The sequence below is a fragment of the Apus apus genome, chromosome 14 (genome assembly GCF_020740795.1).
Source record: "Apus apus isolate bApuApu2 chromosome 14, bApuApu2.pri.cur, whole genome shotgun sequence".
NCBI classification, from domain to species: Eukaryota; Metazoa; Chordata; class Aves; order Apodiformes; family Apodidae; genus Apus; species Apus apus.
Window position 1 is genome coordinate 9,605,410 of NC_067295.1, and position 14,451 is coordinate 9,619,860.

The following is a 14,451-nucleotide window of genomic DNA, read 5'->3' on the forward strand; positions in this document are numbered from 1 at the left end:
CTTGTTTGAAGACTTCATGGGGGAAAAAAAAAACAAAACAAAACCTGTCCTAGAATCCTTAACTTGCTGTGTTCATATTATCTCTTTACTATCCAGATAGAGCAAAGTGCCAGAATTTGGGATTTAGTGAAGACAAAAAAAGTCCATAAATCTGCAGCCATTCTGGAGAGAGTGTTTTCCCAATTTTTGCAGTTCAGCTATTAGCAGGTGTACTCAGTATCTCTTAACTGCTCTTTGTGCTACATAAATTTAAAGGTTTATTTTATAAAGAAAGTCTACTATGTATCAGCCTAAAGAGAAAAATGGAGAAAGGATTGTAAATGCAACAGGTGGAAGTAAGGTGTTCTTCCTGAGTTTTAGTCTCACTTTGGAATCTTAAAATTGATGTAAATCACATCATACAGAGTGTTGTTACTGTGGAATAAAATTAACCAGTCACTTTTGAGTTACAAAAGCCTTGTTTTTCAGCTTGCTGAAAATAGTAATTATCCAGGAATTACAAGTCTGGCAGGCAAGTTACTTTGCAGCTTCACTGAAGTGCTTTGAACTTCAGAATCTAACAAAATAATAATAAAAAAAGAGCAATTAAATTGGACTGTTCTGTCATCTCACAGCTTTATGGACAAAAATCAAGAGCTGGATGAGCTGCTTGTAACTTTCTTTTTTTGTGTGGTTTTACTACTTAAGGAAACTTAAGTGGAACAGCCTGCTGAAGTGCAGGTAAGGATTCACTTGACCTTGCAGAGTACTGGCTTGTTCAGTAAACCATTCGAAGTTAACTACTTAATAAAACCCATAAATTAAGTTTATTATGTAATGCCCTTGTGGCTAAGAAGGCCAATGGCATCCTGGGGTGTATTAGAAAGGGTGTGGTTAGTAGGTCAAGAGAGGTTCTCCTCCCCCTCTATTCTGCATTGGTGAGGCCACATCTGGAATATTGTGTCCAGTTCTGGGCCCCTCAGTTCAAGAAGGACAGGGAAGTGCTTGAAAGAGTCCAGCGCAGAGCCACAAGGATGATTAAGGGAGTGGAACATCTCCCTTATGAGGAAAGGCTGAGGGAGCTGGGTCTCTTTAGTTTGGAGAAAAGGAGACTGAGGGGGGACCTCATCAATGTTTACAAATATGTAAAGGGTGAGTGTCAAGACGATGGAGTTAAGCTTTTTTCAGTGAAGACCAGTGATAGGACAAGGGGTAATGGATACAAGTTGGAGCATAGGAGGTTTAAGATGAATATCAGGAAAAATTTTTTTACTGTAAGAGTGACAGAGCACTGGAACAGGCTGCCCAGAGAGGTTGTGGAGTCTCCTTCGCTGGAGACATTCAAAACCCGCCTGGATGCCTTCCTGTGTGATGTACTCTAGGTGACCCTGCTCTGGCAGGTGGGTTGGACTAGATGATCTTTCGAGGTCCCTTCCAACCCCTAGGATTCTATGATTCTATGATTCTATATCACTCTTTAAAAGGAGGAGCTGGCAGCTTATATAAACTTTCTACACCATCTTGAGCAACAGCAAACCATATCACCAGTCTGAAAGAAAAGAATTACAGTAGTTGTGAATGTTTTAAGCATGCATGAGTTAAAATCCCTCATGCTGCCACCTTGTATGTTATTACCTTCAAAAGGTGAGTTGTCTTTTCATTATTCTGTTGTCATGCTGCAAATACACCCACTTTTTTCATTCTCACTTTATGTTAAGCCATTTGTTTAAATTATTAAAAAGCTTTTTGAAAGACATCATGGAAATAATTTGATTTTTTTTCTAAGATAAATGTGGCTTGTTTTGTCTACCATAATTTAATGGGACAGAGTGTAACTGCATGGTGAGCTATGGTTTAACTCCTATTTCTACTGAATATAATTTTAAAAAGAAGCGCATCAAGGAGAAATTCGGGCTAGATGCAAGAGAAGGGCATTAGGGAAGTGGCTGACTTACTTGATGTTTCAGGCTTAATGTGGAATAATGCTGACAGGAAGCACAACTGTCTAAGCAGAGAGAACATAAGGCTGTTTCATAACCTTTGAAGTTTCTGAACTGAAGCTGACAAAAGGCTTTTCCTTTGGACAATGCAAAGCTTTCAGGTGTGAAAGAAGAAAGTAATCTTGCTATAGAACAGGCTGAGTACTTTGGCTTTGGTCATATAGGACAGATTGGTTTCTGTATTTTAGACAACTTATGTGTGGAGAGAAACTTGGTGTGAGGAAAAGCAGTCTGGCTTTGCTTTGCTGTTTGCAGAAATGTGAGCAAGTGAAAGCTGAGTGATAATGAAGCCTGCTTATCAGTCTGGGAGTAACCCTTTTATCTCAATTTCTTGCCTCTAACACTGAAATGCTTTCAGTATCTTTGCAGATAACATTTTTGCAATTTGAATATTTATAATATTTTTTGTACCTTTGAAAACTAGAGTTTAAAGCCCTTGGCTTTAAGTAATTTTCTATTAAAAGCTTGACTTCGATATCTCTTAAGTCTGTGTGGCCACAGAGTCAGATGCTGATGTACTTGTAAGTCAGCATTTCATTAATGCATAGTGTAATGTCTTAGAGTGGATGTATGCTCTGAAGTGAGATACCTAGAGCTATTTTTCAGGTATTTTCCCACAATATATCTGATATTTGTCCAGAAGATGAGATAAATATCCCTACTCTTCCAACATGCATAACTTGTAACATATTCCTTCTTGTATGACTGGTTTTGTTTTAATACTACATAGAGAAATTTAAAATCTTAATTCAAGTGATTTTTAATGGTTTGTAGTCCTATACATATGCTACAGGAAGCAGACTGATACAAGAAATTTTAGTCGTTTCTGCTGAGTAAAAGACTTCTCCAGGATAGATTAGTTTTTAGGCCTTTTTTTAGGTGCTCCACTAGTGCTGTCTAATCCTTAGCTGCCTTATATCTAGAATACCTAAGGAGATTTTGTTTGTTTATTCCTCTTTTAGCTAATTGCCACTGACAATGTTGCATTTGTTTTCCCTAAGCATTTAAAGACTTCAGCTAAAAGTAGTGACAGGCTTAACAGAAGAAGCCTGACCATGCTGGTTGTGCTTGAAGGGTGCATTTGAAGACACATCCAACTTAAGCTTTTAGGAGAGAATGCTTGAATGATGACTGCAGGTTGTCTACAGATTTGAAATAAAGAGGATAGTATGGACATTACCCAGTGAGACCTAAGCACCTTACCAGACTTCAGGTAACTTCTGGTAACTGTTCTTAGTTCCAAGACAAATGGTGGAAACTACAATGTTCCTATTGTTTGTGAGGATACAGGTGATCCCTTTGGAATCTCTCTAAAATCTTTTGAGCTTGACAGTCCTTAAGCAAAAGCCTTAAAATATTTTCTTTAAAATGTATCTGCAACAAACATTGTTTTGAAGTTACGGTAATCCAGCCTTGTGAGCCTTTCTGAGGAGGCTGTAGAGCAGCCTTTGCCAACTCAAAAGCAAAGCAATTTATGAGTTGTGACATTGTGCCAGAAAAGTTTGTATTAATTCAAGAAGAGTGGTGAGAAACACCAGTTCTTGCACTCTTGTTTTGAGTTGATATTTATTCATTCCACCTTGAGATTTGGAACCTATACCACTGTCAGAAGCTATTCCACTTATATTTGGCACATAGAGTGATGCTGAGCTGACTTGTCTACAGTCTTATTCAGTGATACTGGGGTACAGGACATGATAAATCCTCAGGCATCCCACTCTACTCCACAACTGATTATTTTGTATATTAACAGGAAGAAACAAATGCTTAGTATAACACAGCAGCTTAGTTTATTTGGATATATGTTTATCTCTACTTTGCTGAAGAGATTTAGTAGGGCTAGGGGAAGGTACAAGAGAACCACTTGGTAGTATTGGTGGTTAGTACAAATAGCACTTCAGCACTTTTGTTTACTCAGTAGGCCAAGATCCTTTCTTGAATATAGCCACATTTACTGGTTCATAGAGGAAATGTGTCAAATCCACCTTAAATCTCCTTTTCCTGATGCCTTGTCTTCTTTCTGAAGTGATAAACAGCCAGTAGAAGAGATTTTGGGTTCTTCAGTCAACCCATGTCCCTCTTTGCAGACAGTCACCTTAAGATACTTGTCTCATACTTTTTGCTGTTTCTGACATACGAGGTTTGCATAATAATGTGTTACATTCACGGGATTACAGAAGTTACAGAGCCCCTCATGGTACAGGGGAATATTTAGTGGTTTAGTCTGACTTCTCAAAAACAAGGATCAAGATCATAATATACTTCATTCCTTCATTAAGTTTCAACTGTTTAAGACCATTACGTTAGAAGTACACCATGAGTGCTTTGCTGTGTTCTGGGGGGGGGGGGCAACACTGCGAGCCAGTATTGAGCACAGTTGAGAATCTGACCTCAGACTAAAAAGTCTGGGATGTCACTGCTAAGCAGCATCACTGACCCCCTTCTAAAGTGACACTGATACATTGCAGGCAAGCTGGCCAAGCCTGCCTGAATATAAACAAAATGGATGCATTTGCTAATCAAACAAAACAAACTCTAACTCAGCTGAGCCAAGTTAGAATTTCAAAAGGAAGTTCACTCATTAATACTGCTGTACTTCAGGTCCCTGTGGGGCCCTGGCTATCAATAGTAACTGCATATGAAGATTACAGGTTCATACTTCCTGTGTTTTCTTTATTTTAATTAAAGGGGCTCTGTATCCTAGTCATGTGTTGGATCCTAGATATGTCTAGCTCCATTTCCTGTTAGTGAATTTTTTTCATATAGACCTACATTCCACTGACTTCACTTTTCCCTAAGGGACGGTGTGTTCTGTGCAGCATGCAGAGATCACCCCGATCATCCGCACAGCCTGGTTTAAACACTTTTGCATAAGTCACTTCTTGCCTTACAACAACTGTGTGCTGAGTGCTTCTTCAGGTCCTTTTACTTACTGCAATTTGCAATATGTGGTTGTAACAGCTGATCCTCCTAAGGCTAAGTTTGGTGCTTCTGGTTTCTTTCCTAACTTCCATTTGTCTTTGTTAATGGCACTGAACATTTGCTTCTTGTCTTAAGATACTGATAATTCTTTGTCTTAATTTGATATAGTTTTGGCATCCTTATTGATACATATGTGACTGTTCAACCTTTGGGTATATTTTGTCCTTTCCTACATCTTTGGTCAAAATTATTAAAGTGCTTCATGTCTTAGTGGAAAGCTTGGTATTATTTTCTCCTTGATCCTTCAACCTTAAGGAACTTGGTGACGTAGGTTCTTTGTCTCAAGTGAGTCTGCAGTACTGAAACAAATGCTTCTGGAAGTGCCGATGTTCTTCACTGAATCACTCCAATGCTAGGGATTAAGTTTTATTTGTACAAGAATATTCTGAATTACTTTAGATAATGTTTATCTCCTTGAACCTTCATATGATACTTCTCCTTTGTAAGATATGTTACTGTTAATCCCTTTTGAGGAACTGCTGTTAATTTTTTTTCTCCTTTCCTATAACTGTGATTCCTTTGTATATAAGTGCACACTTCACTTAGCTAGCTTCACAAAAATGGAAGTTCTTCTTGAAAAACCTTATTTTTAGTAACTTTTTGCTATCTGTTATTTCTAAGCCTGAGATTTTTCACATTAGATCATGTAAATTTATTTTACTATTTACACCTATCACAGTACACTTATATGGAATACCATCACACAGACAAACCAGTTACTGACAGCTAACATAAAGATACTAGAATCCACAAGGCTTAATCTGCATAAGAGACCAGAAATACACTAAATGGTGAAGCACAGGTAAGTCTTTCTGTATTTCCCTTAATTTTAAACCCATTTTGTGTAGAATGGGATCTTCCTACAACAAAGATCTACTTTTCCGTGTATTTGTCATGTGGTCACTTTGTCTTGGGTGGCTAGTGTCTTCCTTTGCTTGATAGTTTATTTCTTACAGTCATGAAATATGCAATTAATAGTTCTTTTAAGCATTGTTTAAATATTAGATAAAACTTTGTAGTCCACTCTCTTCTCAGTAACCTACCAGTTTCATGTAATCTCATACTGCACATAACTTCTAATAGTGGACAAAACTCTGGGTGAATATTTCTCTGGCTCCATGAGAGGTGGAGATCTAAAAGAGAAATGACACAGCTTGGACTACATAATCTATTTGCAGATTACTGTACCTGTGCTTGCTAAATCTTTACCAGAGACTTATTTTCCCTGGTGTAAGCAATATTCATTTGACTTGAGTAACTCAGAAATCATATGGTATATAAAAATCTGTCTCTACTTGCGGCATCCTTGTCACTGATCCTCATTCTTTAGAAAGAATTGGAAGTGAAACTCCACAGCAAAGTAGTTGAACATCACACTAGTTTGCAAAGTATTTTGTATGCAACATCAGTTGTCCTAAAGTTGCTTCATCTATCAGTTACACTATATACAGCATTGCTACTTGTGGCTTTTGTTTTGAAAAGTAACCAAAATGGGAGATTTCAGCAATTTGAGTGCTGTTTGTCAAGGGGAAGAAGTGTACAACAAATTCTTACAAAGTGATGGCCTGTTAAAATTGATGTTTTACACCTTACTGGATGAAATATACCCTCTTTTCACTTTTATCATGGGGTGTTTCTGTTGACTCTACTACAGATCTTTTCTGGTCACTGGACAGCCACTATGTAGATTTCTTTTGATATCAGGCATGCGTGTTGAGTGATCCATGCAACAGTGAAGAACCTGCCATTGTACATTCCACATGTTACTGTTGTACCACTTGCTCTTGATTCTGTTAGCAGGAAGCTTGTTAGTTCCCCTCACCCTGCAGTTTTGTTCAATGAAAACATTTGAAAAGACAAACACGGCAGAGAGCCCAGAGCTACATGATGTTGCATTGTGTGGCCCCACAACAATCTTTAATAATAGCCAATCCAGCTTTGGCAATGGCGGGCTTGCTTGGAGGAGGTTCAGCCTTCTTTTCTACTGGGCTGCCTGCAATGTTCAAAACAGGACACTGTTAAAAACCAAAAGCTGGTCTGTCTGTTTTTTCCTACTTCTGTCTTAAAGAATACAGACCTTTCCTGCCCTTTTCCCCCTTCCCCTGAGTTTTTCAATTCTAGTTTGAATAATACATCCTAACACTTTAGTAGTAACCAAGTTGGTGTGTGGATTCAACCTGTTCAGTCTTATCTCTTTAGGGCATGGAGTTAAGAGGGGCTAAAGAACCCAGACATCTCAATGGCAGGGTAAACTTCTTGTATCTTGTTCAGTTCAGGTATCCCTGTTCACAGCCATAGGGTCTGATAATAGGTCCTTCCACTAAGTCCTCTTACTGTGTTTAAACCCCAACAACTAAGGAGCTGAAGAACAAAAATATTACTAGTTTATTTTCTCATCAACCTGGATGTTGTAATTAGGAGAACAAAGGTAGGCTTTAACTTCTCAGGGTGAAGAGAATCTTGTTATCTGTATTGTTGCATTTAAAAGCAATGACATGAAGTAAACTAATAAGGGAGACGAGTCATGCTTCTGGTAACTAAAAGGGTGTAAATAATTAGGGATGCATCTTAAAGTCTCTGTCAATCTTGTACTTGAACTCAGTTGTGCCACATCTTTCTGGAAGCTCTTTAGGAAAATCTTGATCTGTGCAAAATGGTGGTGTGTTTAGATACAGACTTCTTCAGCTGGTGGGCCAAATTCACTTTCTAAGAAGGGCATCACTCTCACTTGACTATCTCCTTGCCCAAGAGCTCGTTTTGAGACAGGTCAAAATCAACCTGTTAACTTCTAGAGTTCATTTGGTGAGTTTTGTTTGAAAGTTGCATCTCAAGGCTTCCAAGGGATCAAGTATTCTACTTAGTTTCTGAGAAATTAGTGTGGTGGCAGTTCTGTCCGTAAGTGATTTGGACTGTGGTTGTCAAAAAGTGTACTTATGCTGCTAAGATGTACAAAATTTGTGGCAGCTGTGAAAGCTTGCAGTCTTTAGTTCCCATCTTGCCTGCAGTAAAACAGGCAAACTTTGCTTCAGATATCCTAGCATATATCTTAGGAAATTTTTCTGCAGTTATTTTTGCAGAATCAGATTGCCAAAAATAGATCTAATTGCTTACAAAAGCAGGTTGTGCTAATGTGTATTCCAATATACTTTGCATATTTTAAACATACAAGGCCATTTTAAAGTGGTTATGGATTACTTGGATTCAGTTTTAAGGGGTAATTGGGCATCTGAATGCTACGTGGCCAGCAATTGCTGACACACTATCTTGTTACAGGGTGATTTAGCTAAATTAATCTAGCTTTTGGAAGAGGCTGACCCACAATGGCCTTTGAAAATGCTCTTTTATACCATTGTCTTTAGACTTATTCCTGTTCTTGTTTTTCGTAATGTTTGGGAACTCACTGGTAGGAGACTGTGTTGCTTTATCTAAGGGTTTTAACTTGGTTCGAAGGAATTCAGCCATCTCTTTGTCTTCTTCTTTCTCTCTGGTGGGGAAAAAAAATATGAAAGTAACTGTTCCAGCAATAACAATGTTTTATCTGTAAATGTGAAAGCAAAAGCTACAACAGCTAGAATCAAACAATTCTTTGTTGTTCTTTTAAAAACCACTTATTTTTTCTGCTTATTAAAAAGCAAAGTATTTGCCCAAATGAAAACAGTAACAAAATTGTAGAATTCAGAGACAGAATTTTGCTCAAGGTTCTTCTGTGTCTCTGATAGCATTGGTTTTGTTATATTTCCTAGTCAGTGGATTTAAACCATAATGTATCACATTTTTAAGTTGGCCTCACAAGTATTTCACGGTGCTTCCTCTACTAAGTAAAGCAGAGGACACATTGGTGTGATTGTACTGCTTATTTTTAAGGCCTGCTTAGACAATAGACTGGATCTCATGGTCCTTTGCTGCTAGTTTTTACCAAAACCCAGTGTTTTTATCTGAAGATTGTCTTCGTGCTCAAAATAAAAAAAAACGGTGTTTTTAACCTTGGTTGTATTTATTAATTATATTTTCATGTTAGTTTCTTAGCTACTTTGTTACCTAAACATGAACAGTGAGTGCACAGATGGAATATCTCAGTTTAAAGGAAAAGCAGCAGGTTTTACTATCAAGAGTTTCAAAGGAAAGCCTTGAGTTTTACTGCAAATGTGGATTGACACTAATGTATTCAAATCTGCATAATGCCCAGCAGTACATTTTCAGTAGCCTACAGTTATGCCTCTGTATTGCTTGGCTGCTGCTGAGGCTTTTGCAATGTGCACACTGAACTAGCAGCTGAAAGCTCTGGATTATATTACTAGATCAGGCTTCTTGTCAGCTGCTGACTTTGGCCTGCTCTCTTTGATCAGCTGCAGGACTCTGGCAAGCTTTCTTCTCTCCTGTCCTTTGCTTAGAATTTAAATGTGTTGAAAGAGACATTGTCATTTATGGTAAATGGATTGATAGGTCTTGAATCTTTACTGTTGAAAGAGACAGGGGAAGTAACAACAAAACTCTAACGTCAGTCTGTAGAGTGTGGGGGTCTCAGTGTAACAGCTGGAAATGAACTTCTGAGCAAGGCCACAGGTTTCCTAGCAATTTAGGGCTAAGATTTTGATATGAAACCATTCTGATCTTGCTGACGTTTTAGGTTAGGTAGATCTGTGTCAGTAGCTGCATTCTCATTTTTTTTTGCTGTGGCAGACTGAGAACAGTAGTAATAAAACCCAACTACATTGATAATTTGCTTTGTTTTTTAAAAAAGGCAAATCTTAGATGTGTACAAATGCAGCCCTTGTAGAATTCCATTTCATGTCTACTTCTCATCCCCATAGGATCTTCTGGTAGCAGCAAAAATGCTTCTTTTTTTTAATGGTAAACACCCAGGCACCATTTGGTAGGGAAGTAATAGACCAAGCCCCACTGCAGTCATGAGATGACTGACTCAGTAAGATAAAGAGACACAGAAGTGCAGTAATCTACTTTTAATGTTTTTCCTGTGGAACTGGGAGGAGGCTTTTTACTTGGTAAGTTGTTTTGAAGGACCAATTATCTCCCAGTAAAGTTGATCTAAATTTTGTCACTCCCTCCTGTGTAGTATTAGACTTGTGAAATCTTGGTAACAAGCTCAGTTGCTTGTCATTCTTACCGTAATCTCTCCACCTCTGCATCATCTACAAGAAAATCTCTTTTTTGTACCAGTCTATGGATCTTCTGAATCAGCTCATCCTCTCTTTGTTTCTCCATCTTTGTTTTTTCTTTTTCTGGTCAAAAACAGAGAAAAGAGACTGGATTCTAGGGAGTGAGATGAGAGGGTTGGGGTGGATATTGCGGATATTTAAGAAAAAATTGCTGATTTAAGTCAATGACCCTTCAGACCTGAATCACCAAAAGCCCAGCAAGTTCTGGTTACTGCCTCTTTTCTCTCTTTTACTTACTGCTGTTGAGTCTGATCAGCTTAATGGTCTGGACATTCTGCAGGGCTTGCCAAGCCTACTTTGTAAAATATTGAGTTATTCTGCAAGACACTGCTTTGAATTTTTTTTAAGAGCTTTGGTAAGAAACCAGCCCAGGATGCTACATTAAAAACTGTGGTACAAACTCCCTTTGACATGAGGAAATGAGACCACACCAGAAAGAACTGTTCTTATTTCATGACAGCTTTGGCTGTTAATTGCAACACTTTTTTTCTACTCTGGTAAGGCAGGTAAGCTGCAAATCCATGCAAATAGCATTAATTGTAAAATATGGAATAATAAATACTTAATTTTCCCTGGGCCTCAAAAATCTGAGTAATATGTCCTTGTCAATTGCCCAGTCTGTAAATGACTAGGTTGTCTGTAAATGACTTGTGACATGAAAGATGCACCTGTCACAAGCTAAACCTCATGAATGTTGGGAATTAGAGAGCTGTAATTTAAGCAAATGTCGTTAAGACAAATCTTCAAACTTAGCAAGTGGAGCAGAAATAAGAAAGCCAGAGGCAAATCCCAGCCCACATATTTCCTCCAGAAGCTGAGAGTTTTGATTACCTGAGAAGACACTTTTTGTTAAATTAAGACTTTTGGTTTTGAACAATAGGGAGTATGACTTCCTGAGACCAAGACAAAGAATTTCATTGTCTCAAATATATGAAAGGTGCTTTTATCTTGCTTACTAAGGAATGCATTTATTGCAAAAATTCCCAGCACTAAGTGTCTTGGAGCCTATGATCCAAAATTAAGTTTTATTAAACAATTATTTTCAAATGTCTGATTTATTTAGCTGTTTGAAATCTTGTAAGTTCAATCAGCAGACATAACATAGTTCAGATGCATCAGACCACAGGCAGTTTGCTCTTCTTCCCATAACTCGTTTTACTTAATTTTATGGATCTCTAAATGCAGTTTCAGATTATTTTAAATTATAATCTGCCCGTGGCAAAGGAAATAATTTGTCGTATAACAAGGATGTATTTTCTGTGTCTTATCTTCTAGCAATGATAAAGGTAAGGGATTGGCTAATATGATTTCAAGTCTTCTATGCTGTTACCTGTTGAGAGTTCCTGTGGTTAATGCTGAATTTGCAGCAGAAAAAGAGTGCTTAGTAATCACTGCTTTTCTTGCTTTGCCTCTTATGTCTGTGGAACAAGGAATCTCTTCCTCCCACTACTAAAGGTAGAAGCTACTTTCTACTTCCTTTCAATCTATTCTTTCCACAGACTGAGATGTGCTCTCCTGTGATATCCTTCAGGAAACTGCCTGGGAAATACATGCATCCTGGATTGTGGCAAAGAACTGTGTGCTCTGTGTACTAAAAGACTGATCCTATGTCTACTGAAACTGGCCAATCCGTGTCTACTGAAACCAAAGAGATCGTCTCTATACAAACCTGTATATTAACAGGACAATGATGATAAAGGTGTTATGAATGAACCCATTTCTGGAAAGTGTTTTTCTAGGTTAGGCACACGCTGTGTCAGCACTTAGTTCTGCATGAATGCAGCAGCTTCTTTGTCTTCGTTAAGACAAAATTATCCTTGTTGTGAGTCTGTCAAAAGGTGGTGCTGGTGGAGCTGCAGATACTTAATTCTGAAGTTTGCAGAGATTTGCAAAATGCCTTATAAGGAGAAACTGCTCTCTGTATCTCTGCTTAAGACTGTGACTGGAAAATAGGTTCTAAGAGGTTTAAATAAAAAAAAGCCCACCAGGAAAAGGAAAACTTAACCCTTACCTGTAAGTTAAAAGTATGGGTAGGAAAGTGTTAGACTAGAAGAGGCAAGGGGAATAATTAATAGGTATTTTCTAGGTTTTATAATCCTTTCCAATACCTTTTAAACCAATAACGTACCAACAGCGTTATTAGAAATTAAGAATGTGACCTGTAACTAAGAACTATAAAGAAAGAAAAAGGTTATTAATCAAATTTTGTTGGATGCAAAGAAAAGTGGAAAAGCTTTTGTAGAACTAAGAACCTGGGCCTCAGAGTAGACCTCTGTTTCCTATTTCATGACTGACTTCATGACATGACTGGGGAGAAAGCTGTCTTTTAAAGCTGCACAATAAAATGTGGGGTAGGGGGGGAATGAGGATAACCAAAGGAGAGTCAAAATGTGTTCTTAATAGCTAAGCAGCAGCAAATGAAGGGTGCTAGAGGCTGTGCAGTAGTCTTTAGTTTAAATGGCCCACTGCAGTAGTTGAGTCCTTTGCAGGCTCTGTCTTGTACTTTTTTCTTTAACAGAGTTGGGCTGTCATGGATGATGTAAAATATCAAGACTGTAGTAAAGCAAAATTCAGTATTGGTTTCAGCTGGAGTTTAGAGTCAAGAACTGCAAAACTGCCCATAACTCTGTCCCTCCTTAGAGCAGTGAAATTGCAGATTTAACTTGAGATGTGACATTGAACTGGTTTATGTGGGGAAAAAAACAATCCCATTTATGGTGATGGTTGTAAATCCCTCTCCTTTCTCTCTTTTATCTCAGGTATCTCAACATCAGTCTTTTCTACCTGATGTCCTCTGTGCCACTAGGTTCCCTCGAGATTGCCAAAGGAGGGCAAAAGCTAAGGTATGGCCAACTTGTTTAAGTAACACTTATAGGGTTTCTGCCAAGGGAGCAGAGAAACATAACACTAAAAGAAATTTTAAAAGAAATTTAGAGACCAGAAGATTAATGATGGGAAGGAAAATGGGATTAAAAACAAGGACTAGAGGAAAGAGAGATGAAACTCTGCCTTGGGGGGAGATTTCTTATTGTTAGGGCCAGAGGTGTGTTCCTGACACCATTGCTGGATGTCACCCAAGCATGATCCTAATACTGGGTTGGAAATAGCCATTACCTGGAATTGCTACCAAACTCTGCAGCTCTTTCTTAAGGTTCATAATGTCTTTGCACAGTTGGATGTCATCCATCCTGCAGAAACAGAAAAAGCATGGTCAGAGACATACAATCTATCCTGTGTTGGTGGGATTGGCAGATCTCATCTGAATATATGATCCTGTCCCTTGCCTGGGACCTGTGCAGCAGCTAGAAATGCAGAGTTTAATCTTAGGATCCTGATACTGTTTATTCACCAATCTAAATAGATAGCAAAAGGTATTTAGTAGTAAACACCTGTTGAGCCCTTGATTACTTGTCTTACTGGAATCTAATATGTGTATAGGTCATATCTGTCAGTGCACACACACGCCCTTTGATTTCCTGAGTGTCAGAGAACGTTCTGGGATGGGCATTTGTATATTTAATAGTCAGGAAAGACACCTGTACTACATTGCACATACTGCAGCAAGTTTTCACTAGGTAAAAAGGGTGAGAATAACAGGGAGCCTTGGAAGGGGCAGTGGAAACTGATACATTATTTGGCATAGTTAAAACAAGGTTTATATTCCACTGCCAACTTTCTTTGTGACCTTACTAGTAAAAGCCCTAATACCAACGATCTGGACACTCTTGTAATTTGGCATCTAACTATTTTGAGGTTTTATGCCTTTGATGAATGCCTTCCACAGCTGACATGAGTACTTCCAGTCCTTGATGTGTGCAGAAAGTCCATCAACATTAAGATACAAAAGACAGCCTAAAAAAACCCTCTCACATTAGCAGAAACTGCACCTTCAGTTCTTATTGAAACTGATACCTATGCTGAGAGGTGCTATGCTATACTATTCCCAGGGAAGCTAGCAAACTGCAGCATTAGCTTCCTGGCAAATTTATTTTAGTGTCTCAGCCATACTGGCAGCCAAAGCTCAGGTGTTGGTTCTGAGGGCTGCATCAGGGGCTTTCATTTTGAAATCACACCCTAAGGAATACAAAAAGCATCCTCTGTTTAATATACATTCTTCAACTTAGTGTCACTAACTCTGTCCTTACCCACAGATCTGAGTCCTTGTTTCATAATCCTTTGCCTGAAGGGCCTGTTGCCTAAGCAGCTGAAGGTAGCTAAAGTGGTATTAGAACATGGATTGTCACAGTGGAATTTGAAGAGAGGAAACCCTAGAGATTAGAGTGTGTATGTGAGAGAAAGTGCACAAAGGACAA

General features: G+C 38.4%; 1 protein-coding gene across 1 annotated transcript in view; it reads right to left on the reverse strand.

Moving 5' to 3' along the window:
* Positions 1–3,746: 3,746 nt before the first annotated feature.
* The window catches only part of BMERB1 (bMERB domain containing 1), a 38,915-nt gene continuing 28,210 nt past the window's right edge, over positions 3,747–14,451 (reverse strand). The window contains exons 3-6 of the mRNA XM_051632453.1: positions 13,253–13,326; positions 10,087–10,201; positions 8,363–8,445; positions 3,747–6,954 (exon numbers count right to left, since the gene is read on the reverse strand). Of these exons, the coding sequence (XP_051488413.1) occupies positions 6,842–6,954; positions 8,363–8,445; positions 10,087–10,201; positions 13,253–13,326 (385 nt within the window). The 3' untranslated portion in view covers positions 3,747–6,841. The remainder of the gene's footprint in view (positions 6,955–8,362; positions 8,446–10,086; positions 10,202–13,252; positions 13,327–14,451) is intronic.